This window comes from Podarcis melisellensis (genome assembly GCF_964234715.1).
Source record: "Podarcis melisellensis genome assembly, chromosome: 16".
NCBI lineage: Eukaryota > Metazoa > Chordata > Lepidosauria > Squamata > Lacertidae > Podarcis > Podarcis melisellensis.
In genome coordinates this window covers 8,802-31,294 of record NC_138533.1, presented here as the reverse complement: position 1 = coordinate 31,294, position 22,493 = coordinate 8,802, and the positions used below count along the sequence as shown (strand labels likewise).

The 22,493-nt window shown below is 54.2% G+C and overlaps 1 protein-coding gene across 2 annotated transcripts; it reads right to left on the bottom strand.

Annotated features, from left to right (window-relative positions):
• Nucleotides 1–10: 10 nt before the first annotated feature.
• PEAR1 (platelet endothelial aggregation receptor 1) lies at nt 11–21,908 on the bottom strand. 2 transcript variants are annotated; one of them, XM_081891370.1, is made up of 22 exons: nt 21,395–21,907; nt 18,842–18,937; nt 17,978–18,082; nt 17,355–17,455; nt 16,746–16,838; nt 14,652–14,898; nt 14,323–14,446; nt 12,618–12,754; nt 9,820–10,032; nt 9,255–9,429; nt 7,860–7,980; nt 7,454–7,617; nt 6,685–6,787; nt 4,897–5,043; nt 4,587–4,715; nt 4,199–4,327; nt 3,520–3,738; nt 3,072–3,184; nt 1,989–2,103; nt 1,507–1,569; nt 807–1,025; nt 11–514 (listed from the first exon to the last, which is right to left on the bottom strand). In XM_081891370.1, exons 1-22 carry the CDS (start codon nt 21,406–21,408, stop codon nt 351–353), a joined length of 2,991 nt encoding a protein of 996 aa, XP_081747496.1. In that variant the 5' UTR covers nt 21,409–21,907; the 3' UTR covers nt 11–350. The 2 variants fall into 2 exon arrangements, with proteins under 2 accessions (XP_081747496.1, XP_081747497.1); XM_081891371.1 differs by lacking the exon at nt 807–1,025 and having other exon boundaries at nt 21,395–21,908.
• Between the last annotated feature and the right edge of the window lie 585 nt (nt 21,909–22,493).

Genomic DNA, 22,493 nt, shown 5'->3' with positions numbered 1-22,493 from the left:
AGTTCTGAAGAAGTGGCTAGTCTCTGTCGAAGTTGGGGGCAGGGAAGAGACTGAGACATCTGCCCCCACCCAAGAAGCGCTGGAAAGGAGCCAAGCAGCCGTCCCCTTGATGCTGTGCCTCTGCTGGTGGCTGCCTTGGGAAATGATCCCAGCTAGTCAAAATGCCAGCCCAGGAGACTGGGCAAAGTGGTTCCTCTAGTGGCGCTGGGGCCCAGATCCGCCACGTCCTGCCCCCATGGCAGCTGCGAAGAAGCCTGGTGCCCAGAGGGATGGAGGTCCTGCTGCTGCTGAGCCAGTTGGAACTCAGTCTTTCCCTGAGAGGGTGGGGGGGCAGGGGGCTCTGGCCCTCCTCACCGGTCCTGCCTGCGGAGAGGGGGCGATGGCGGGTAGTGCCTGACGGGGGGCACGTCGTAGTGGGCAGGGATGTGGCTGTTCTTGGGGGAGTCGTAGTGGTTGGGGGGAATGGTGGAGGCTGCGTGTGAAGAGATGCCTCCTGCGCCAGCCGAGCAGCTGCCTGGAATGGGGAAGAAGAGGAAGAAGGAGGTCAGCGTTTCCACGGGACACAGAGGAGGGCGCCAAGTGAGGGCACGGGGAACCTCAGCCCAGTTGCAAAAATGGAAATGTTGAGGAACGGAGGAAGCTGCCATCTGCTGAACCAGACCAACAGCCCATCTCAGGCTTGTCTACACTGACTGGCAGCCGCAGCTCTCCAGGAGTCCAGGCAGGGAGTCCCTCTCTGCTTGGCACTGAGCTGCATCCCTTGCCACCAAGAAGGGAAATGAGAGCCATAACCCCCCCCCCAATACCTCCTGCCTCCTCCTCCTCCTCCAGGCTCTGGGCAGCCTCCTCAAAGAGGCCGATCTCGGCGTAGGACATCTCGCGCTTGACGGGGGACTTCATCTCCATGTAGCTCCCCTCCGAGGGCTTCCCTGTGAGGACGGGCAGGTCCTTGATGGTGGCATAGGGGTTCTCGCTGCTCAGGGAACTGTCGCTCCGTCGGTACAAGGTCTCCTCCTTGGCGTAGCCTGGAAGGGGAGGAGGGGCTTTGAGCAGTATCGCGGGGGCCCTGCAAGGGCAGTTGCAGACCGCACCCTGGACTTGGTGGCACCAGGCAGAAGTGAGGCCAGAAAGGGCCCACCAGAACAATCCAGGGTTGGAGTGACCCCCCTATGAAGGAAGGTTGCAGTATTTGGGGCTTTTCAGTTTAGAGAAAGGAGAAGGAGGAGAGATGATTGGAGTGCCTAAAATGATGCATGGTGAGGCAAAGTGGGCAGAGAAAAGTTTTTCTCTCTCATAACACCACAACTTTTGGACGTCCCAAAATTTTGGGAGGATTCAGACAGATAAGAGAGTTTCCTCATGCTGGGCATAGTTAATCAGTGGAACCCCCTCCCACAGGAGGATGGGACGACCACCAACCTGGATGGAGGAGAAAACAAATTCTTGGAGGAGGAGAGGCCTATCAATGGCTATGCTGTGCCCTCCACAGGCAGGCAATGCTCTTACCTTTGCTGTAATACCTTCCAAGTCCGTTAGTGTAGCTGTAGCTGCGGTCCATCTGGGGGCCTCCTGCAGAAAAGGAAACGGAGTCCAGGAGGGGGAGGGATTCTGTTGGGTGAAGCTCACTGGGTCTCAGCCCCAGAACCTATCAGTGGGGTTCAGACCTGGCACAGCACATGTGGAGGAGAGGACACCCTGACCAGCTGATGCTGGAAACAGACTCATGTGAAGCCTCACAGCGACACCTGCTGCCATTTGGGGTCCATCATGTTGCTGAAGGTGGTTCTGGAACATTCCTTGCTCCCCCATTTCCAGGGAGGCCTCCAGGTTTGCCAAACCCCTTAGGGAGAAATGTGTGCTGGGGTGGCTGCCCTTTGGGGAAGGGTCTCTACAGGAGCGGCAAGAGGGACAAGGGCACTCTGTGAAAAAGTGGCCGTGTTCCTGAGTGACGGGCACGGTGGAGGAGGAGGGAGATGCCACAGCCTTACCTGGCTCCGCTGGAGGGGCCCTGTGGTGCCTCCAGTCGGCGGGCAGCGTGGCATTGCAGTCGGCCCCACACACTCCCGGCCAGTCGCGCTCTAGGCTCTTTGTGCTGCTGATCAGCTGGGGAGGGGGAAGAAAACAGGCAGTCACCCTGGCGCCAGACCGCGTGGGACCCTAACTCAAACAAAAGTTTCTCTCCGACAATTAAGATTCTTTCTCCAAGACATCTGTGAAGGCTGGGGGTGGAACGGGCAAGGGCCTGGCAGATGAAATTCCTGCCTTGGGGTGGGGCTTGTTATGGGGCTCCCTTTCCGGGTCATGTTTAAGCACGTGGCTTCTGTGCTCCAGGCACGTCTCCCTGTTTAAAACCCATCCCGGAAAGTGTCTGTCTTTATTACTGACCACAGCCAAGTGGGGCTCAGCAACATGGAACTGTCCAATGCCAGCTGCGGTTTGCAAGTGACCAAAATTGTACCCTGCAGAAGCCACACTTGGCACCATAGCTGGCTCCCTCCAGGGGTGCAAATCAGAAGAAGCCAAACATTACAGCTACTTGGGTTTTGGTTTGCACACAGGTGCCCAGACTGGTGAGCGGACTTTTTGTGCAGTAAAAAAGGAGGAAAGTGACGCTGCCACCACTCTGCCTCCTGCAGCAAAGAGCCCAATCCCTGCGCACCTCTCAGCAATGGGAGAGGAAATGTCCCTTTAGACATGCGTTTCTTTATTTTCCAAATCCAAAAGCACACATCTGACAACACACAATAAACTTCCTGGCAATTTTGTAATCCTATGCTGTAAATTACAGTAGACCCGCAACTTAACGAAATGGTAGCTTTGTGTCAGTGGTCCAGGAATAAATGAATGATGCCAAGTGGGGAGAGAGCAGTTGAAAAGGGCCGCCTGAGATCTCACCAAGGCCCCCTGTCCCTTCCAGGGGTCTTGCCTTTGTGCACAAACCCCCAGAATGTAGCCCCCATGTAAGTTGTGGGCCTACTGCATAATGAATGCCCAAAGGCCCTCGCCAGGTGAAAGGCCCGAGGCCCCGGCCAGCCCCGGAGTGGTGCTGCACTCCCCGGAGAGATCCTTACCTTGCTGGGGCCAGGCTGCTCAGGGGGGCTGGGGCAGGGGAGGCTGGGGCAGCAGGGCGAGAGGGTGTGGTAGCTGGGGTTGGAGTAGTAGTGGGTGCAGCTGGGAGGGACGTCTAGGCAGAAAGGCAGACGGAGACAGGTCAGTACAAAAGCCCCCCATTCTCTGGAAATTCACCGCCCTCACCATCCCGCCCCAGCCCAATTTCATAGATATTGTCGAGCTGAATCACAGAATAGCAGAGTTGGAAGGGATCCCAAGTGTCATCTAGTCCACCCCTCTACAAGACTATAGGGTGGCCATGCTGGCAGGGGACTGCCCAACCTCTGCTTCAAAACCTCCAAGGAAGGAGACCTCTTCGCCTTCCAAGGGAGTCCGAAAGTTCTCCAAGACTGGAGTCTTGCTTTGTGAGGGTGGCGTGAAGCGAGAGCCAGGCGGGGCATTCCTCACCTGGCACGGCGTACTCTGAGGCATCCATCCTCGCTGTGGTGTAGGCCACAGCCATGTGGCGATGCTCCTTGTCCTTCTGCCAGTGCCGGTAGCAGAGGAAGGCCGCCAGCATGCCCACCAGCAGAACAGCCAGGGTGACGATGCCCATCACAGCCCCCAGGGAGGGGTTGCCAGCAGGAATGGCAGGAACCATGGTCAGGGGGGGTGGGTCGAGTGTCCCTGCACAGGGAGGCAGCAGAGTTGCCCCTTCTTGCCAGAAATGGGGACCCCCATCTCTTGAAGAGGGTGGACAAGCTCCCCCCTCCAAGAGCTTCTCTCCTCCTGGGTTCAGAGGGGACCACCTACCCTCCACCATTTAGAGATTGGCAGACAGGAGGAGATCTTCTCACCTCCCCACCTGAGCAGAGCCATTTCAGTTTCTCCACACCTGTCTCTGCTCACAAAAGTCTATTGTGGTGGATGCCCAAGGGGCACTTTGACCTGCCACCACCTTCTTCCTCCTCCTCCTCAAACCACTGAGTTTTAGCATTGGAAGGGATCTCCAAGGCTCATCCAGTCCAAACCTCCCACCCTGTAATGCAGGAATCAACAGCTGAAGCCTTCTCCTCCTCCTGGCAGTTGAGAGCCCCTTTCACTCATGGGAGCGGAGAAAGGGAAGCGGGGGTCTCTTCGTACTTACGGGTCTCACAGTGGGCTCCAGTATAGCCAGAGGGGCACAGGCACCTCCCGGAGTCTGGCTCGCAGGGGGCCTCCCACCAACACTGGCACCGCTGGGTGCAGCTGGCCCCAAAGAACCCTGCAGGGCAGCCTGTGGAGGAAGCAGAGGGGCACAGAGGCGGCGGGTGGGCCGCCCACCGTTTGAAATGTAGGCAGAGCCCAGCTACACAGGCCAGGTGGGTCCTCCTCCTCCTCCTCCTCCTCCTCCTCCTCCTCCACAGCCAGGTAGCACAGGAACCCTCCCTTGGGGCACAGCAGCTAGCAAGAGGGTTGTGCCCAGGACTGGCCGTGTGCCAAAGTTTCTCCCCCTCCTCTCCGCATTGTCTCCTTCCAACAAGTGGATAACTCACGTTCGGAGCAGTCACTGCCTGTCCAGCCAAGAGGGCAATCACACAAACCGTCCACTGGGTGGCAGATGGAGTGGTTGGCACACTTGCAGGGCACAGAGCATTTCTTGCCGTAACGCCCTGGCTGACAGGCTGGGGGGGGGGGGAGAGAGAGGGAGCTCAGTGCCAGAGCAGCAGACTTCTTGGGCTCCCCACCACCTGTCCCCGTGGGGAGGGCAGTCTGCCCCAGCAGCCAGGGCCATCACTGAGCCCACCGAGACTCAGCCCATCTGACACGCCCCTCCCCCACTGGTAGGCTGGCTAGCTTACTTACGGCGCTGGCAGGTGACACCCCGGAAGCCTGGGGGACAGTCGCAGCTCCCATCCTTGGGGGAGCAGGGGGCCCCATTCTTGCAGAGACACAGCTGGCTGCAGTTGGGCCCCCACAGGCCGTCTGCGCACTCCTGGCTGCAATTGGGGCCTGGGGGACAAAGGAGCAGGAAGCAGCTCAGCACCACCTGCGAGTGGCTGACAGCAGGGAGGGAATCCTAGAGGCATGGATTGCTCACAGAATCATCATAGCCTTAGACTACAATCAGAATTGTAGAGTTGGGTGGGACACCCAGGATCATCTAGCCCCCCCCCCACCAATCAGGATTTTCACTCTGCCTTAGACACTTTAACGGCCAGTTTCCCCTTCTTTGTAGAGACAGAAAACGGCTATTACCAGTTTTCCGATTGTAGATTTTCACCAGCAGACAGATAAATCTCCAATTTGCCATTTTTCTTGTCCCACAATTTATTAAGAGAGGATGCCAGTCTTTCTACCCACGACGGGTGCTTACATGGCGCTGTATGCTCTTCAGCTTGCCAGATCTTTTAGCCCTTGCCCAAGCCCCCAGGCGCAGACAGCAGAAAGCAGCCTTCACCAAAACATTTGAGGTTCTCCATCATTACTCTGATCTCCAGACTGAGATTAATAGTCAGATTACCTGTATCAGTCACCACATAATGATCTTCTGTCAGTGGTGAACTAAAAGTAATTCCTAATATTTAGTTGGAAACTCCTGTCTAGCATTTTGAATCCATTGGTTCAGGTCCTCCCCTCTGGAGCAGCAGAAAACAAGCTTGTTTCATCTTCCTGTGACAGACCTTTAGGCTATTATTAATATTATTAGTATTATTAATTACAATCATCATCATCACATGGCCTTAGGACAATTGCTTTTTTGAGGCACTGAAGGAAATGCAAGGCAAGTCATGGTTTAGCAAGCAAAGCTTGCGGGGAAATGTATATATTTATGATTTTATTGAATTTCTATACTGCCCTTCAGCTACAGGGTAGTTTAGCCTGACCACCAAGGTCTGCACCAGCTGAAGTTTCCAAACCACCTTCTCCAAGTACCTTCTCTACATTCTTACTAACTGAAACTCATCCATCACAACAGGGCTAGACTGTGCTCTGGACACCCCATGAGGTTCATCTGCTTTAACAGCAGAGTCAAAATTCTGGTGGATCCAAGAGATTTTACACTGAAAATGCTTCGCAAACAAGTCACAGTGAGATCCTGCAGACTCTGCCACCTTTGTCAGGCCAGACTGTAAGAAAAGCTCTGCAGGACAGCACAGTGAGAGGCCTTTGCTGCTCTCATTGCCACTCGGGAGGCTCCCTCACCAGGTTCAGTTGCATTCCACAAGACCTTCCCTCCACTAGCCTTCGAGCCGCCTATCAGGATAGTCCACATTTTGGCCAGGGCTTCAAGAGGAGCGCCAGTCGTATCAGCTGGAAAATCCCCCTGAGCTGTCTGGAAACCCATTGGATCCATCAGCCTCCAAGGGTGGACCATCCTCATAGGGGTCTGTGCCCCCCGCACCTCTGCAAAGGTGAAAAGGTGAAGAAAGCCTCAATCTCAACAGGAAGTGATCTTTCCCTGACAAGGGACTGATGTCAACATGCCCCACTTTCAGATCACCCTGAAAGAAGGAAGGGTTCCTCCAGCAGGCCTGCCTTGCCCTTCGGCCACTCACAGGTGGCTGGAACCCCAGCATTGCCAGACAACCCCTAACCCTCTCCAGCCCAGGACCCACAGCAGGTGGGAGATTGAGCCCCGCCCCTGCTCACCTGTCCACCCAGGTAGGCAGTGGCATTGCCCCAGAACAGGATCACAGCGTTCTGCATTCTGGCAGGAGCACCTGCTGCTGCAGCTGAGGCCGTAGAGGCCTTCCTGGGGGAAGGAGGGAGAGAGAAGGGGGCTTGCTCAGCCGTGCAGTGGACAGGAAGGCACAAGAGAAATCTCCCCACTAGTGGTTCTATCCCTCTTTGCCAGCCACCCCTGGATTTGGAAAGGAGGGACTGTCCCGCCACCATCCCCTGCACAACTCTGGCAAGTCCCCGCTCCCCCACTCGTCAGGCAAGATGTCTCATGCACAAGAGGCATAGCCCTCTTCCAGCTGCCCAGGTGCCAAGGCAGGAGGCCGCTCCACAGGTGTGCCCAGGGGGCACCCCAGCTCTGCCGTGATATGGGTCAGAAAGCAGCCCTTTGAGAAGCTCTGTTCCTGTCAGGCAGATCCTGGATCACCCAGACTGGGCACACAAGGAGCTGGCAGCCTCAGCTTTGGCAACAGACAGGGGCAATTGCTCACCCCACTACAATCCATTTGCCAGAAGCAGGTTGATGCCCAGCTCCCACACCCCGAGTTGAGCCATGTAAAGAGGGGAGGGGGAAACTCTCCACATGGCGCAGTGGGGGGACCTGGAAAAGGAAGTGGAGAAAGCCCCCCGCTCAGTGCCTCTCCCGGGACAGCCACAGCAGCCCCCCAAAGGAATCTGTCTATATATTGGTGGCAGCTTAACCCTGCTCCTTCCCCTCCCTTCCCCAAGGGCCACCTACCGGGCAGGGCTCCTCACACTGGCGGCCATGCCAGCCTGTTGCGCATGCGCATGCCCCACTGACCGGGCTGCAGGAAGCTCCGTTGGCGCAGCGGCAGGTCTCGTTGCAAGCAGAGCCCCAGGTGCCTGCGGGGCAGGGGAGGGAGCAGTCTGCGCCTTGCCAACCTGGGGAGGCAAAATTGGCAGAAAACAAGGTGCCCAAGGCAGGGAGGGGGAGAGAGGGAGAACAGAGGTACACACAGAAATGGAGCTTGGATTTTCTGCCCCCTCCTTATGCTTTGCACTAGCAGAGCATGCCAAGCCTGGCCAAGGGAAATAACTCCAGATGACCTCAAGGGATCCCTAAAGGCAGGTTCCCGTAACCTGCTGCCTCCCCACACCCCATGTCTCCCCACCACCTTGCCTACCTTCCTTGCAGACACAGGTCCCGTCAATGGGAGAGCAGGCGAGGGCGTTGTGGCAGGTGCAGGGCAGGGAGCAGTTGACCCCAAAGGTCTCAGGGGGGCAGTGGCTGGAGCAGTGGGCACCCTGAGGGCACAAGATGGGCGTGAGGGGAAGGAGGGGCCACGCACAGCTGGGGGGACAATCCCCCCAATGCACCCCTTTCCTTTCTGGTGTTATCTGAATTTATGGAAAGATTGGGGGGCTTGCCCCTCCAGCAGACATCATACCCCCCCAACTACCAAACTCAACACAATCACTCCTGCAAATGTTCCCACGAAACACTTCATCACACAGTTTCTTCCTATCTCTATTCAAAGGGCCTCCGCTGCACATTACAAAATGCAACAGTTCACTGATAAATGTAAGTATTGGCTCAATGGAAAAATTTTAGAAAGTCAGTATTGCATTTGCACCATTCCAACTTCGTTCTGTTCAGGAAGGAAATGGCTACCAAGAGGGGAGTCTGGGATGTCAGCAGCCATAATCCCTCAAGCCTGAGACCATGGTACTCAGCAGCTTCCTTGCCTGGGTGATAATCGCTGGCATCCTGGCCTCTGAGTGCCAGACACAGGTAGCCATTCCAGAAACAATAGAAACCCAACTTCAGTTTATTAGGATCTTGGTCAAGATCCAGGGGTGTGCAAGATCCAGGAACATGTACATACTCACCTTTTGTTTTACTTAATGGGTGTGGGGTGGAGGTCAAGGGAGGGATGGGGGGAAACCTGATGCTCAGGTTTCTGCCAGAAGACCCTCCCAGATTATGGCATAGCTGTGTATATGATGTATGTGTGATGTTTCACTCAGGGTGTTGTGGGTAAAAGGGGAAACTTATAAAACAGCGAGCCACCCTTTGTGCAGGGCTTCTTTCTGCCTCTTCCATGTGGTAGTTGGAAGTCCTGTTGCAACAGTTCCTTGAATAAAAAGCAGGCCTACAGATTGCTGTTTTGCTCCAGTACTCTTAGCTGGTGTCTGTCTGGCAAATCCAAGTGAGCCAGGAGTTTTCCTTTAACACTGGCATCAAGGGGAGGAAAATATTCCAGCACAGAACCAGGGGTGAGACCCCCTATCAGGATGCCCAAGTTTTTCTCTCCTGCAAATGGCCCTTTAAATTTTTTGAGACCCCCCCCCAATCCGTTTCCTGCCTGCCCCACCTGGCAATGCAAGCCCACAGGACCTTCAGAGTGGCCATCAGGCTGTGGGTTAGGAGAGCGATTTTACTTGCAGTTCCAATTTGTCACACCCTCCAAATACACGCTCCAGGCTCTGCTTGCCAGTGGGGCACAACCCTTTCCTGCCCATGCTAGATCTAGCGTCCGCCTAAGACGGAAGCCCAGGGACCTCCGAGGGGGACTCACCATGTAGCCTGGCGGGCAAGCGCAGAGCCCCGTCTCGCCGTCACAGGTCCCTCCGTTCAGGCACAAACAGGGCTCCTGGCAGCCAAAGCCGTGGTGCCCAGGGGGGCAGGTCTCGTTGCAGAAGAGTCCTGCCCAGCCCGGCTTGCAGGTGCATTCTCCCGAGAGTGGGTGGCAGCTGGGGGGGGGGCAAACAAGGAGATGATGGCTGCTCCCGGACATCGTCCCTCGACAGCTTCTAGCTTCTCTGAGCCTGGAGGCCGGGGGGAGGCCCAGAGAAGAAGGGCTTTGTGGGGGGCAGGGGGTGCAAAAGGCTAATCTTCCCCATCTGCCAAATGGGGGAAGATCAGTGGAGAAGCCCGTCTCCCGCAGGGACGCCCCTGCCAGGGGGCAGAGCAGGAGGACTCAGGTGGGACCTTGCTCTTGAAGGAGGGCTGGGCCAAGAGAGATCCAGGCAGCCTCTGTACAAATAAAGAGGGCAGGAGGGCAAGGGGAGTTTCCAGAGCTTCTTTTCCACCTGGAAGTCTCATTGACCAAAAGGAGAAAGAGGGGGCACCTGCCCGCCTACCTCTGTGTGTGGTGCGGGTGGCAGAGGCAGGGCAGGTGGCAGGAGAGGCCGTGGAGACCTGGCAGGCACTTTCGCTCCTCGCAGCGGCTGCCCAGGAAGCCGGCTTCACAGAGGCAGGCTCCGTTGATGTGGAAGCAGCGCCCGCCGTTGGCGCAGTCGCACTCCTGCCCGCAGTCCTGCCCGTAGCGGCCGATGGGGCACTTCTCGCGGCACCTGAGAGCGTGGGGAGAAAGAGACCACGGTTGTTATGGATAACGATTTATTTCCTGAAATGGGAATGTTTGCTTAGGTGGATTTGCTGTGTACTTTTAGTATGGTAATTTTTTTCCTTTGACTATAGCTCTCTCATGTGATTGGTTGACTGTGAGTCACATGGGAAAGGCATTCCATTCCGTTGTGACTGTTATTCCAGCAACTGTCATTTATTAACTGCCTTTTCTGCTCTTCTCTCTGTGTGAGTGAGGGACAGTGGCTGAGAGATCCTGAGTGCATGTCAGCATGATCTGCCTGAAGTGAGCAGAAAGAGGAAGATCCCGAAATGTTAATAGGGAGATCCTGTGCAGGAACAAAGTGAATAAGCATGAGATTGTAGGTGTGTTCTCAGTTATATGTTTATGAAAGGAAAGTTATTTGACTATAAAGAGTCTGGATATTCTATGGTCTTTATCAATCACCCAGAAGAGTTATTTAGCTTCCTAGCTGTAAGCTACTCTGCATATCATCAACACAGACACACACACAGACACCCCCCCAAACAAGGGGTGGGGTGCAGAAGGATGTAGAGCTGATCAAGATCCATTTAAGAAAGGACACCGTTCTTCAGTATGCGGTTTTATGAAACACCAATGACAGCTGGCAACAGATTCTGAATTTAACACCATCCCCGTGGCTGCTTTTAAAGTCTGAGGGATTATTTTTCTATATGAAGGGAAAACTCATGGGGGGGCAGGGAGGGGCAAGCCTTGTGGCTGGCACAGCTGATGAGAGAGAACTGGTGCAGCGAGGTGCCCAGGAGAAAGGAGCTTTGCCCCCTCCACCCCTCAGCTCAGCCAGGCAGGCTCCATGGGGGTGCCACAAATGCCCCCCAGGTGTGCCTGAAGCCCCCTGCATGCCCTGGCCTCCTCTCCTTCCTCTGACTTAGATGGGAAAACCATCAGGGGCTTAATTTTTCTCCTCCATTGTCTGCATTAAAAAGCTGGCAGAGATCAGTGTTTCCTTCCCCTCCAGGCTGCATCCTTTTCTCACCCGGGGGAAAGATCCACTCGCCAAGGGGGGGCCCAAGTGGCTTCCTCCACAAATACTCACCAACTGGGGCTGCAGCTGTTGAGCTGCACAGCAGGGAGAAGGAGGGGCTGGGGGCAGAAGGAGAAGGGCCACGTGGGGCCAGCCTGTCCAGCAGCCCTGGGACTCCAGGAAGGGGGCTGCTGGGCCACCCAGGGGCACAATCTCCCCACCTGCCGGGGACCCTTGTAAGGCTAATACAGGTATGCTACTTAGGTATCCCTTGTCTTCCCATCATCATTTCTTTTTTTATTTGCCATAGGTTTTATTAAAGTCAAAAAAAGATATACAAAAGCTAATATCCAATATCTTTTTAGAATCCCAAAGATGAAATAAAATAAAAACACAAGCCAAAAAGAGCAACAGAAAAGGTGGGGGAGGGGAGAGAGAAAAAAAGGGAAAAGAATAAAAGGAAAACTTCTGATTCTTCGTTTTCCTGCTATATATAGAAAGTTATTCAAAACATCCACTCCAAGGTAATACCCAACTATTCCGCTTTCTAAAAACCAATATTTTCTTCAATTCTCAGATCCAGATATCATAAGTTCATTTCCTTTTTCATGCAAAAAGTCCAAAAGGGATTTCCAGTCTTTAGTAAATACCAACAATTATTTTTCTCTAATTAAACACATCAGCTTTGACATCTCAGCTAAGTCCAATCATTTTAGCAACCATTCATTCATGGTAGGTAATGATGAATCTTTCTATCTTTGTGCAAATAAAAGTCTCGTTGCTGTGGTCATATATTGAAATAATGTTCCATGGTCCTTCTAATTATAAATCCATAACTCCTAGAAGGAAAAGTTCTGGTTTCATTTCATTGTTAACCCACAGCTCCCAATTCCATGTCTTCAGTCTCATCCGTTAGCATTTCTTCCATTTCCCATTTGAATTTCTCCATAAAGTCTGTTGCTAATTTTGTAGAACGTGTATTAATTCTGTAGGTTTTGTTTATTTCATCCACTTCCCCTCAAAAAGGATGCAAGGCAATTAATCACTTTGTCCCCAATCACTTTGTCCCCTCCTGAATTTTAGGTAGAACTCTTTTCTCTCAGCTCCTTTAATGCCAAATTATCCAAATATATTTCCCTCTCTCTGTGTATTACTCCACATTTCCAAAGTCTCCACTATCATTTAGTTACCTTATTTCTCCAGACAACAGAAGAATCCTTTCTTCTATCCTAGCAACATGCTAGGTCAGCCGAACGCCTCCCAATGAACTGTTCCTTCTGGTCTTGCCAATTTTTTTGGGTCATTTTTAAAATCCAAATTGTCCATATCATTTTTAATTTCATTTTTAATTTCACTCACCTCTTGAAGAGATTTTGCTTGTTCTACCCTCATCTGCTGTGAAATGTCAACAGTGAGTGGGTTTTCTATAGATGCCATTATTTCCTTTGCTGCCCTTTTCCTAGTACCCAAAATGATGAGTCTTGAGACTTTTTTACCCCCCCCCCATTTCCTGCTTCACTTTTTAAGCATGTGGACACCCCTGCTGCCCGGTGGAGTCTACTCACCTCTCCCCCGTGTAGCCTGGGGCACACTGGCACTGCCCAGACTCCTGGTTGCAGAGGCCTCCGTTGTGGCACCTGCACTCCCCTTGGCAGCTGGAGCCAAAGCGCCCTTCGGGGCAGCGGAAGGAGCAGATGGAGCCCTGCATGGGGGGGCGGCAGAGAGAGAGCCCCGATCACAGTGGTGCCAAGCGCACACCCTGCCCCCCAAGGATCAATCCTACCTGTCCACAAGAAGAAGAAACAACCAACTCCCTGCCTGGGTGGAGGCCGGGGGGCACCTAATGGCCAGCGTGGCCTAGTGGTTAGCATGTTGGACTGGGATTGGGGGGAAGCCAGAGTTCAGTTCCCCCACCCAGCCATGAAGCTCACTGGGCATAACCTTGGGTTGGTCACCACCTGTCAGCCTAACCTACCTCACAGGGTTGTTGTGGGGGGCTGTTAAATGGGGAGAGGGAGAGCCCCTTGGAGGAAAGGCGGGATGCAATAGTAATAATAAAATAAATGAAATGAAATCATGCCTGGGCATGACTGTCGAAGCAGGAATGACTCTCTCAATGGGGTGCACAGAGAAAGAGGGCACTCTTCCTGACCCCCAAAAGCCTCCCTGCAGGGACAGTTCAAGGGCCCCTGAGGACCCTCTTGCAGGGGGGAGACGGGAGGGGAGAAAGAAGACAGGTGGCCTGCAATGAAAGGAGGTGATAGCTGGAGATGAGGAAAGAGGAGCTGCAGAGCGTTTCTTGCCACACCCTAAGCAGAGAAGTAATATACAAACTGGGGGGAAGTGAGGCCAGAAAGCCCAGGGCCCTCACCTGCCCTGCAGCAAGGGGGCAGGAAATCCCAGCCCCCACGTAGGTTGCAATGGATGCTGCCCCCAACCCCCCTGCAAAACTGTGGGATGTGAAACACAAGAGCAGTCAAGTACAACATTCCTAGAGTGAACATGTTTACACCTGGGGAGGAATGTTTGTCCAGCCAGCTGGTAAACTTCCTGTTTCCTTCTGGGCTGGGACAGACTTCCTCTGCAAGTGACTAGAGGTGGGCATGGCCTCACCTGTGCAGGTAACGACAAAAGCACAGGGCAGGGCAGCCATCTCTCTCTCTATGACTACATGCGTTGAAGAAGCAACATCTGCTTAGCCAAAGATGCTCTCTTGGTCTCCAGCCAAGAGAGGACAAAGGGACTGTTTCCTTATGAGATAGTTTCCAGGTGTGTGTTACTTTTCTAAGATGAGTCTGCCTTCTGGGACCCGATTGTGAACAGAATGTGAGTGAGTAAACTCTTTTTATACTTTTATAGAAGACTTTTTCGTGTCTTATCTTTTATGAGGTAATAAGGGGAAAATACCAGAACAGTTATTCTAGAGGCTTTAGTCAGCCTCAGCAAATGCATCCGCTGTGAGTTTAAAAGGGGGAATGTTACTCTGCTAAATTGTGAATTTGTTAACACAAGTTGGAAAGGCTATAATCGAACAATATATCCTTTCCTGCATCCCTGAACATTCCCACAAAAACCCACTTCGCTCAGGTTGGGACTCAGCTGGAAAGGCAGAGCCCTGCGTTCTCCTCACCTGTGGTGGCACCTGAGCAGGTGAGCACTCAGGTCAGTGGCTGGACGGACAGTGCAGGCCACTTCCCCCATTCCCATCCTAAGGCCTGGAACCACAAGTGCCCCAGGCCCCTCCTCTCTCTCACACACACATAAACGTACCATCCATCCTGGAGGGCAGGCGCACTTGTTGGTCTCAGGGGGGTGGCAGATGCCCCCGTGCTGGCAAGGGCACAGGGCCAGGCACTGGAAGCCACTGGTGTCGTTTTGGCAGGACTGCTCGCAGCTGCAAGAGATGAGGAAGGGTGAGGCTGAGCTGGCAAGGACCCTTCCCCTCAGCCTCACCTTTACAGCGACTCTCAGGAGCACTAGAAACTCATTCTAGGTTTTGCCCTGAGGAGAGATTGGAACCCAGCTCCAGACCATAACGGACCTCAGGCCAGTTCACCAGAGCTCTACAGCTCCCCCCAGCTTTTCTGTCTGCTACTCACTGTGGGCCGCTGAATCCCGGGGCGCACAGGCAGGCCCCTGTCTCCGTGTCACACTGGGCACCATTCTCGCAGTGGCAGCCCATCTGGCAGTCCTGGCCGTAGGTACCCGGGGGGCAGAGCTCCTCGCAGGAGGGGCCCTTGTAGCCCGGTGGGCAAAGGCAGGCCCCAGACAGGGGGTGGCAGCTGCCTCCATTCAGGCACCTGCAGGGCTGCTGGCAGTCTGGCCCCCAGGACAGGCGGTTGCACCCTGGAGGGGGAGGGGGAGGAGAGGAGGAAGAGGAGGAAGAAGAAGGAAGAGCAGCTGAGGAAAGGCAAGCCGGGTTCAGGGCAGACTGCACCGACCAAAGGATGGCCAATAACTCTGGGCGGCCACACAAAATGGGGGTACCCCCACCAGCCGGGTGAGTGTTGGGAGGGTCTTCCCACACAAGGCTCTAATAATATTTAAAATAAAAATAAAAATTACATGCCGCCCATCTGACTGCGTTGCACCAGTCACTCTGGGCGTCTTGCAACAAAATACTAAAAACATACAATAAAGCCTCAGTCACAGGTAGGTAGCCGTGTTAGTCTGCCGTAGTTGAAACAAAATAAAAAAAAATCTTCCAGTAGCACCTGAGAGACCAACCTTGTTCTTGGTGTGAGCTTTCGTGTGCATGTACACTTCTTCCGATACACTGAAACAGAAGTCACCAGACCCTTCTATGTAGTGGGAGGGTGGGGAGGGGGATTACTCAGAAGGGGGGTGGGAATGGATGATTGGCTGGTGGGTGTGGTAAACCTGTTGATGACTGTTAATGACTGCAATTGGTCTTATAGGAAAAAGCAAGGGCTGAGATGGCTAAAAATAGCTTTATCATGTATAATGAGAGAAGAATCCAATGTCTCTATTCAGATCAGGTCTCTCCATGGTTTTAAGTTTGGTAAGAAGTTGCAATTCAGCAACTTCTCTTTCCAGTTTATTTCTGAAATTCTTTTGTAGTACCCACCTGTAACTAGTTACAGGTAGTAGCTGTGTTGGTCTGCGTAGTTGAAACAAAATAAAAAAATTCCAGTAGCACCTTAGAGACCAACTACGGTAAGATGTTCTTGGTATGAGCTTTCGTGTGCATGCACAGTTCTTCAGATGCACTCTCTCTCTATATAAGGAGCTTGGCAGCCCCCCCCCCAAACACCCAGCGCACAGCAGGGTGAGGGTTTCTGGGGTTGGGGGGGGAAGCAGTGTGTCACACCCCAGGGCTGCTGCCTGACAGACCCCTCATCTTGTTCACAACGGCCCTTGGTGGCTGCTGGCTCCCCTCACCAAGGAGGGGAAGTTGAGGCTCCCAACACACACCCCCCCCCCGTGCCATGAAAAGCCCCTTCTCTTTTCCCCAGGAAGCCCAAAGGAGCTTCGCCCCAGAGGAGCAACAGCAGTGGCAGCCTCCCTGAGGCCGGTCCCTGTCTGCCTGGCTCCCCCCACATGCACACTTGAGCAGCCCCCTTTGCAGGCAGCCCCCGCTCTCCGCCCGCCCCTGTTCCCTCTGCAGTGCTTGTTTCCCAGCCAGTGACCTGCTTTCAACTCCAGGCCCAGAGGGACGCCTGGGAACTGGCTGCCTCTGCGACCTTTGGAGGAAGAGGCCCCTCTGTTGCCTCAGGCTGGTGCAGCGAAAACAGGACCCACTTGGCCACTCCTGCCAGGCTCACAGTGAGCCCCACAAGCTCCACCCAAGAGGCATCCCTGCCTCCCATCCCTTTATGCGCATGGGAGGGGGAGGGGCTCCTGAGGCAGTTCTCTGGGTGTCCATCTGCATGTGCACAAGGGCAAAGGTGGTGCACCTGGTTCCTCCATCGCAGGCCAAGCCTTGCTGTGACCACCTGAGCTTCTGAGAGGGGCAGCAGGTGGGGACGAGGCGCAGCAGCAACTCACAACCCCCATAAATCAAGGACCAAGAATGCTGGCCTGGAGATGCCCTCAGAGAGGATGCTTTGCCGCTTCAGAGGGGCGACAGGCCAGGGGGAGAGAAGCAGGCCCAGTTCCCCCAGGTGCAGCTCCAGCTACTCCCAAGTAGGCAGCCCTCTGTGCAGCAAAGAAAAGACCTCGTGGAGACTCACCACTGGAGCAGTCGGGGCCCTTCCAGCCGTCAGCACACTGGCATTGGTTCGGGGCCACACACCTCCCGTGGACGCACTCCTGGGTGCAGCTAGCTGCAGGGGGGAGGAGGCACAGGGTCAGGGACACATCCTGCCTGCTCTGAGGTCTCCAGGCAGCTGCTGGAAAAGCAGCTCCACTGGGACCTCAGGGAGGCTAGGAGGGAGCTGGTCAAGCAGGGCGGGGGGAGACCAGACACTGTGGAGGAACCGAGGGGGCTTCAGGCAGCCGTGGGAAAGGGCCCCACCTGGACGGCCAGACAGGAGGCCAGGAGCAGGAGGGAGGGAGGCCCACAAACGAAGACCCACCCCTTTGTGGCTTGCCAAAGCAAGCAGAGCCCCCTCCCCTCCTTTCCCTACCACCCCTTGCAGGGGACCAGCCTCAAAGACTCGTAGCCAACCCCCCCACCTGCCGCTTGGCCCCCTCCCCACTTTGGCTTCTGCCAGGCCAGGTGGAGGGATGGCACAAAGGCAGAGTTTGATTTGGGGACCCCCCCACACCCCGCGGCAACTGGGTTGGTTGCTGGGCCGGGTGGGGGTTGGGGATGGGGATGGACGGACAGACAGACTCACGGACGCAGCGCTCCTCGCTCTCATAGTAGCCATTGCAGCAGTGATGGCGCCTCCTGTAGTCGATCTTCACGCCTTGCCGATAGGCTGCCTTGTAGAGAACCCTGCGCGAGGCCAAAGGTCAGGGCCTGGCCTACTTTGCAGGGTGGGCTGCTGCGGCCAGGGTCCAAGGAAGCTGCTGACTGCATTTGCAGCAATGGAGGAGGAGCAGCAGCAGCCCCCTTCTCCTTCCCTTACTCCTGATGCCCCCCCGGGGGGGGAGATATTGCCAAAGGGCGACTGGGAGAGGCAAGAGCCCTGAAGGCGAAGATCTCCCTGCTGCCACTTGCAGCTGGGCTTGGCCAGAGAAGCCCTCTGGAACTCCCTGCTGCAAGGAGCAGGAGGAAGCATCAAGCTTAAGCCCTGGAACCTCAGATTGGAGCATCAGCAACAGCAGGCCTGGCCTGGCCACCTCTCCATGCATGAAGCCGGCACAAGACAGCCCCCTCCCCACCCGCGGCATCCCAGGCAGACAGGCCCCTGGCTCACCCGGGAGAGCCTTGAGGCCAGCACCCAGCATCTGCCGTTGCCCACCCCGCTTCAACTGCTGGAGAAATGCAAAATGCAAGGAGGAGCCGGGCTCTTACTTGTGGCGAGTGCAGGTCTTGGCGAAGGGCCACGCTCCGTCGCAAGGCTCCTCGAAGGCCTGGGAGTACGGCTGCACATAGGACTCCTTGGAGGGGGTTGTGAAGCTGCGAGAGGGGAGGCAGGAGAAAGGGAATCCTCTGGGGGTCACTGGCCTGGCTTGGCCGGCCACCGAGAACTCAGCGGAAGCAGATCCCCAGATCACAGGCAAAAACAAGCTGGATCCCGCTCCCCAACCACATTGAAATAAACACGCACAAAACACTTGCTCTGTTTAGATTTCTACTCCTGAGAAAAAAAGGGAGGCACCCTCTTACCTCTGATTTATTTCAGATCTTTATTTGAATGGCATTGAAATGCAGTGAGAGCCCCACAAGAAGAGGGGGGGCAGTCTTGGGGTGGCTGGGCTGAAAGAGAAGCCCCGAGACCTTTGTCCCATGGGCAGGGATTATTCAACTGAGATTCATGCATTGCCGGGGGGTGGACTAGAGGACCATTTGGGTCCCTTCCGTGGGGTTTGCAGCCAAATCAGAAATGCACGTTTTGCTAGACAAGGCAGGGCTAGTGCACAGGGAGTTCCCAAACTTCCTGGAGGGCCTTCTGTATGTGGCCCACTTCCCCAGCCTCCTCTGGGAGGTTGTGTGTGTGTGTGTGTGTATCTGTATACACACATCTCGTATATCTGTATCATATATCGTAAACTGCCCTGTGAGCCTTGGGTGAAGGACGGTATAGAAATTTTAATAACAACAGCAGCATTTGGGCTGTGATTCTAAGTCGCGCAATCCCTCTGCCATGTGAGCCTCATTCCCACCCACTTCCTGAGGCATTCCACACAAACCCTCCGTGTCTCCCTAGTTCCTCACCTTTCCCAGTAGCTGCACACGTTGGGGTCGCTGGGACTGAGCAAGAGGCCCCAATCCAGTTGCATCCACAGCAAGAGAATGGAGTACTGAAGCATCCTAGGGAGGAGGAGGGAGGAGGGCAGGTCAGTCCCGATGAGACAGGAGGAGCCTCCAGAGACCCAAAGCCCTTCCAAGGGAAGCCGCCTGACAATTCCGCTCCCAGCCCTGGCCTCGGAAGTGAGGGGCAGCCCAGGAGAGGCAGACCGTGTTCCAAAGGGGGAAAGTCATCTGTCACAATTATCTTGTATCTGGCACGAGAGATTGATCGAGGCTAAATACAGCCTTGCAAGTGTGCTGAATGCTCTGTTGCCAAGGCGACACAAAACTGAGGACGGGCCAAACAAAGCAACATTTTGGGTACTGCAGATACTGGTATTCCTGCCCCAGCATCCTTTGCTGAAGGAGAACCAAGCGCTCCCTCCCTGCGGCCATCAGGCCACTTGTGCTGATGCCAGACAGGAGGGCAGGTGGAAGATTCAACTCCTTTTGCACCTGCAGGGAGTGACTCTGGGCTCCAGGAAGATTTCTCCACACCTCCCAATCCAGCCCAGCCAGAAGCTGCACATAGAATCCAGTTGTTTAATTAAAACAAATCAGTGCAGGTTCAGACCCAGAGGTTGGATGGTCATCTGTGGTGCAGGATTTGGGTGAGAATCCTCCATTGCAGGGGGATGACCCTCAGGAGAGAGGTGAAGAGATCGGTGATATTGGGTCTCTGCAAAAGTTCCCACCTGACTCTGCCAAGCAACATACATTATTCTCTGGATTGCTGCCCTCATCTGTTCTGTTCCAAAAGAAGAACTTCCCAGATTTCCCTTGATGCCCCCTGAAGCCCCCACCCCTCAATGCCAATGCCAGCTGTCCAGCTCGGAGATAAACACAGGAAGCCCCCAGTGAAAACAGGAAGCCAGCAGAGAGAAGGTTTTCCTCTCTCACCTCCAGCCGGGGCCACCTCTAGATGCCCAAGGGGCACGATGAGCCCTGGAGCCAAGCAGTCCCACCTAGAGATGGGAAGGCCTGGGGAAAAAACAGAAAACTTGGGGGGGGGACCAGGTTTTTTTCCAGAAGCCGGTTTTCCCCCGAAAAAATGAAAAAAATCATTTGGTATAGTTTGAATATTCCACACACTCCCCCCCCCATTTTTTCCTGAAAAAAAAGACTTTGGGAAAAAACAGGGGGGAAACTGCCCCCCTCCCAATTTTTCCATCCCCCCCCCAGGGCTTCCAGCACCCCCACTTTGGAGCTCCCTGCCAACTGACACCAGGCAGGTGCTCTCACTGTACTCTTTCCAGCAACTGCTCAAAACATTTTTGTTGGGGCCAGCCCATCTGAAGACGTAGAAGCTGCATGTGATTTACTTCCTTTTAACCACTGCTGCCTTCAATCATCTTTTGAATACTCTTAAATACCTGCTTTTAACTGTGTTTTATCTAGAGATGTCAAATTTCCAGAAATTTTGAAGCCATGAGAAAAAAAAGTTTTTTTCCGGGTTTCCTCCCAGAAAAAATGGACATTTTGGAAAAAGTGAAAAAAAGTTCAGTGTGGAGTAGTTTAAAAATTGCGCGAAAGGCGGTGTATATAAAAAAGCTAGAAGCCATCAACATAAATAAGAAGTCCATGAGAAAAATGACAAAGAGGAAGAAGAAATGGAAAATGATAGCTGTAGTTCAGAAAATGAGATAGAATAAACCTTAACTTTAACTTTATTTGCTGTTGGTAAAGGTAAAGGGACCCCTGACCGTTAGGTCCAGTTGCGGACGACTCTGGGGTTCCGCGCTCATCTCACTCTATAGGCCGAGGGAGCCAGCGTTTGTCCGCAGATAGCTTCTGGGTCATGTGGCCAGCATGACTAAGCCGCTTCTGGCAAACCAGAGCAGCGCACAGAAATGCCATTTACCTTCCCACCAGAGTGGTACCTATTTATCTACTTGCACTTGATGTGCTTTCGAACTGCTAGGTGGGCAGGAGCTGGGACCGAACAACAGGAGCGCACCTGGTCGTGGGGATTCGAACTGCTGACCTTCCGATCGTCCAGCCCTAGGCTCTGTGGTTTAGACCATAGCGCCACCCTTTTGCTGTTGGTGCTAAGGGGCAAATCTGATTATTATTTATGTTGATGGTTTCTTGCTTTTTTTGTTGCTGCTTTTGAGGGAAAGGAGGGTGGTTACCTGTTTTATTGCAAGCATAATACTTTTTATCTACACTGTGTTTCACACAATTTGTAAAACTTTTCCACACCGAACCTTTTTTCAATTTTTACCAGAAAAAAAAACCGGGGGGGGGGAATGTTCCCTCCCCCCATGGCTTCAAAATTTCTGGAAATTTTACATCTCTAGTCCCGCCTCCCCCCGCTCTCCGAGGATGGGGTTGCTGGCAGGGCATTTATTCTACAGCAGAATGGCCCCTCCAAACCCCATTTCTTCAGGGACACCTTTCAGGCCAGCTGCAGCCACCCACACGCAGGAAAAGTACAGCAGGCTTGGAGGGGAACTTCATGGCTCCTTCGCATCTCACCTCCTGCCAAACATTTCTCCCCACAGAGATCCCGCTCGCCGAGCCCATCCCAGGACGCAGGAAGCCCCTGCCTGGCCTTGCGCTGGGCGGACGCTGCCTCTGTTACGGGGCCACTCGCTCCCTATGGCAAATCAGCACAGGCTCCTGGTGCGGCAGCTGCTCATCTCTGAGCCGATGGCTCGTTTCCTGCAAAAGGCTGTTCTCCAATCCGGAATGCAAGCTGGCGCCAGGAGCCCAGGAGTCTCTGCGTGGTCTCCCTCAACCGTGCAAACACATTGAAGGACGCCCTGCGTGCTGCTTCTTCTCAGTGGCTGGTCTTTTGGTCAGCCAAGCCTTCGGCGGCGGCTCCATAGCTGGACAGGTTCTGCCGTCGGGGGAAAGCGTGTTTCTTGGGTCTACTTCACACGCCCTTTTGCCACCCTGATGGCTGCAGCGCCTTTCGTTTACGGGAACAAGGAGAGCCAGCTGGCAGCAGCATCCGTCACTGCCAATGAGCTGGTCACCCCCAGCCCCCCCCCCCATGGCTCAGATGCGCTAGTTGAGGTCAGGCAGGCCCATTCTCCCTGTTGATCTTCTGGCACCTATGGGAGACCTCCCCCTCCGCCTTGCAGCGAGAATTTAAACTGAATTCTGACTTCATAGTTTTAACTGGGGTTTTTTTGCACTGAATTACTTGCACGCTGCTTAGAGGCGATTTCAGTTACGCTATCAGAACAAATTACATTTAAAAAAATGAAAGGAAAGATTCCTCCACTCTTAACACTACGGACATATCGTGTGTGTGTGTGAGAGAGAGAGAGAGAGAGAGAGAGAGAGAGAGAGACTCTGCTTGACTCTGCTTTATCTCACTGTTAAACAGGAAAGAAGTGTCCTCTGTTGCAGTTAGGAGAGTCATCAGCAGGTCTCAGCTGTGAACGGGTTACTTGCACCTGCTCGCCTGCCTCCCGAAGTGGCTGCTCGAAGTGCCCCCTTCCCTTTGGCAGCAAGTCTCCTGGGTTATTTGCTGAGCAAGCTGTTGCCTGTGGGTCCCCCTCCCTCATCTCTTCTGCCCGTCCCCCTGATGCTGGAAGTGGGGTGGGGTGGCATGGAGGAGACTCTG

Bases quoted from the DNA above. Each gene is read 5' to 3' on its own strand.
- PEAR1 (XM_081891370.1), bottom strand. The intron at 16,839-17,354 runs GTGAGTCTGTCT...TCCCCCCTGCAG, and splicing joins GAGCGAGGAGCGCTGCGTCC to CTAGCTGCACCCAGGAGTGC. The intron at 2,104-3,071 runs GTAAGGATCTCT...CCCCCTCCCCAG, and splicing joins AGCAGCCTGGCCCCAGCAAG to CTGATCAGCAGCACAAAGAG.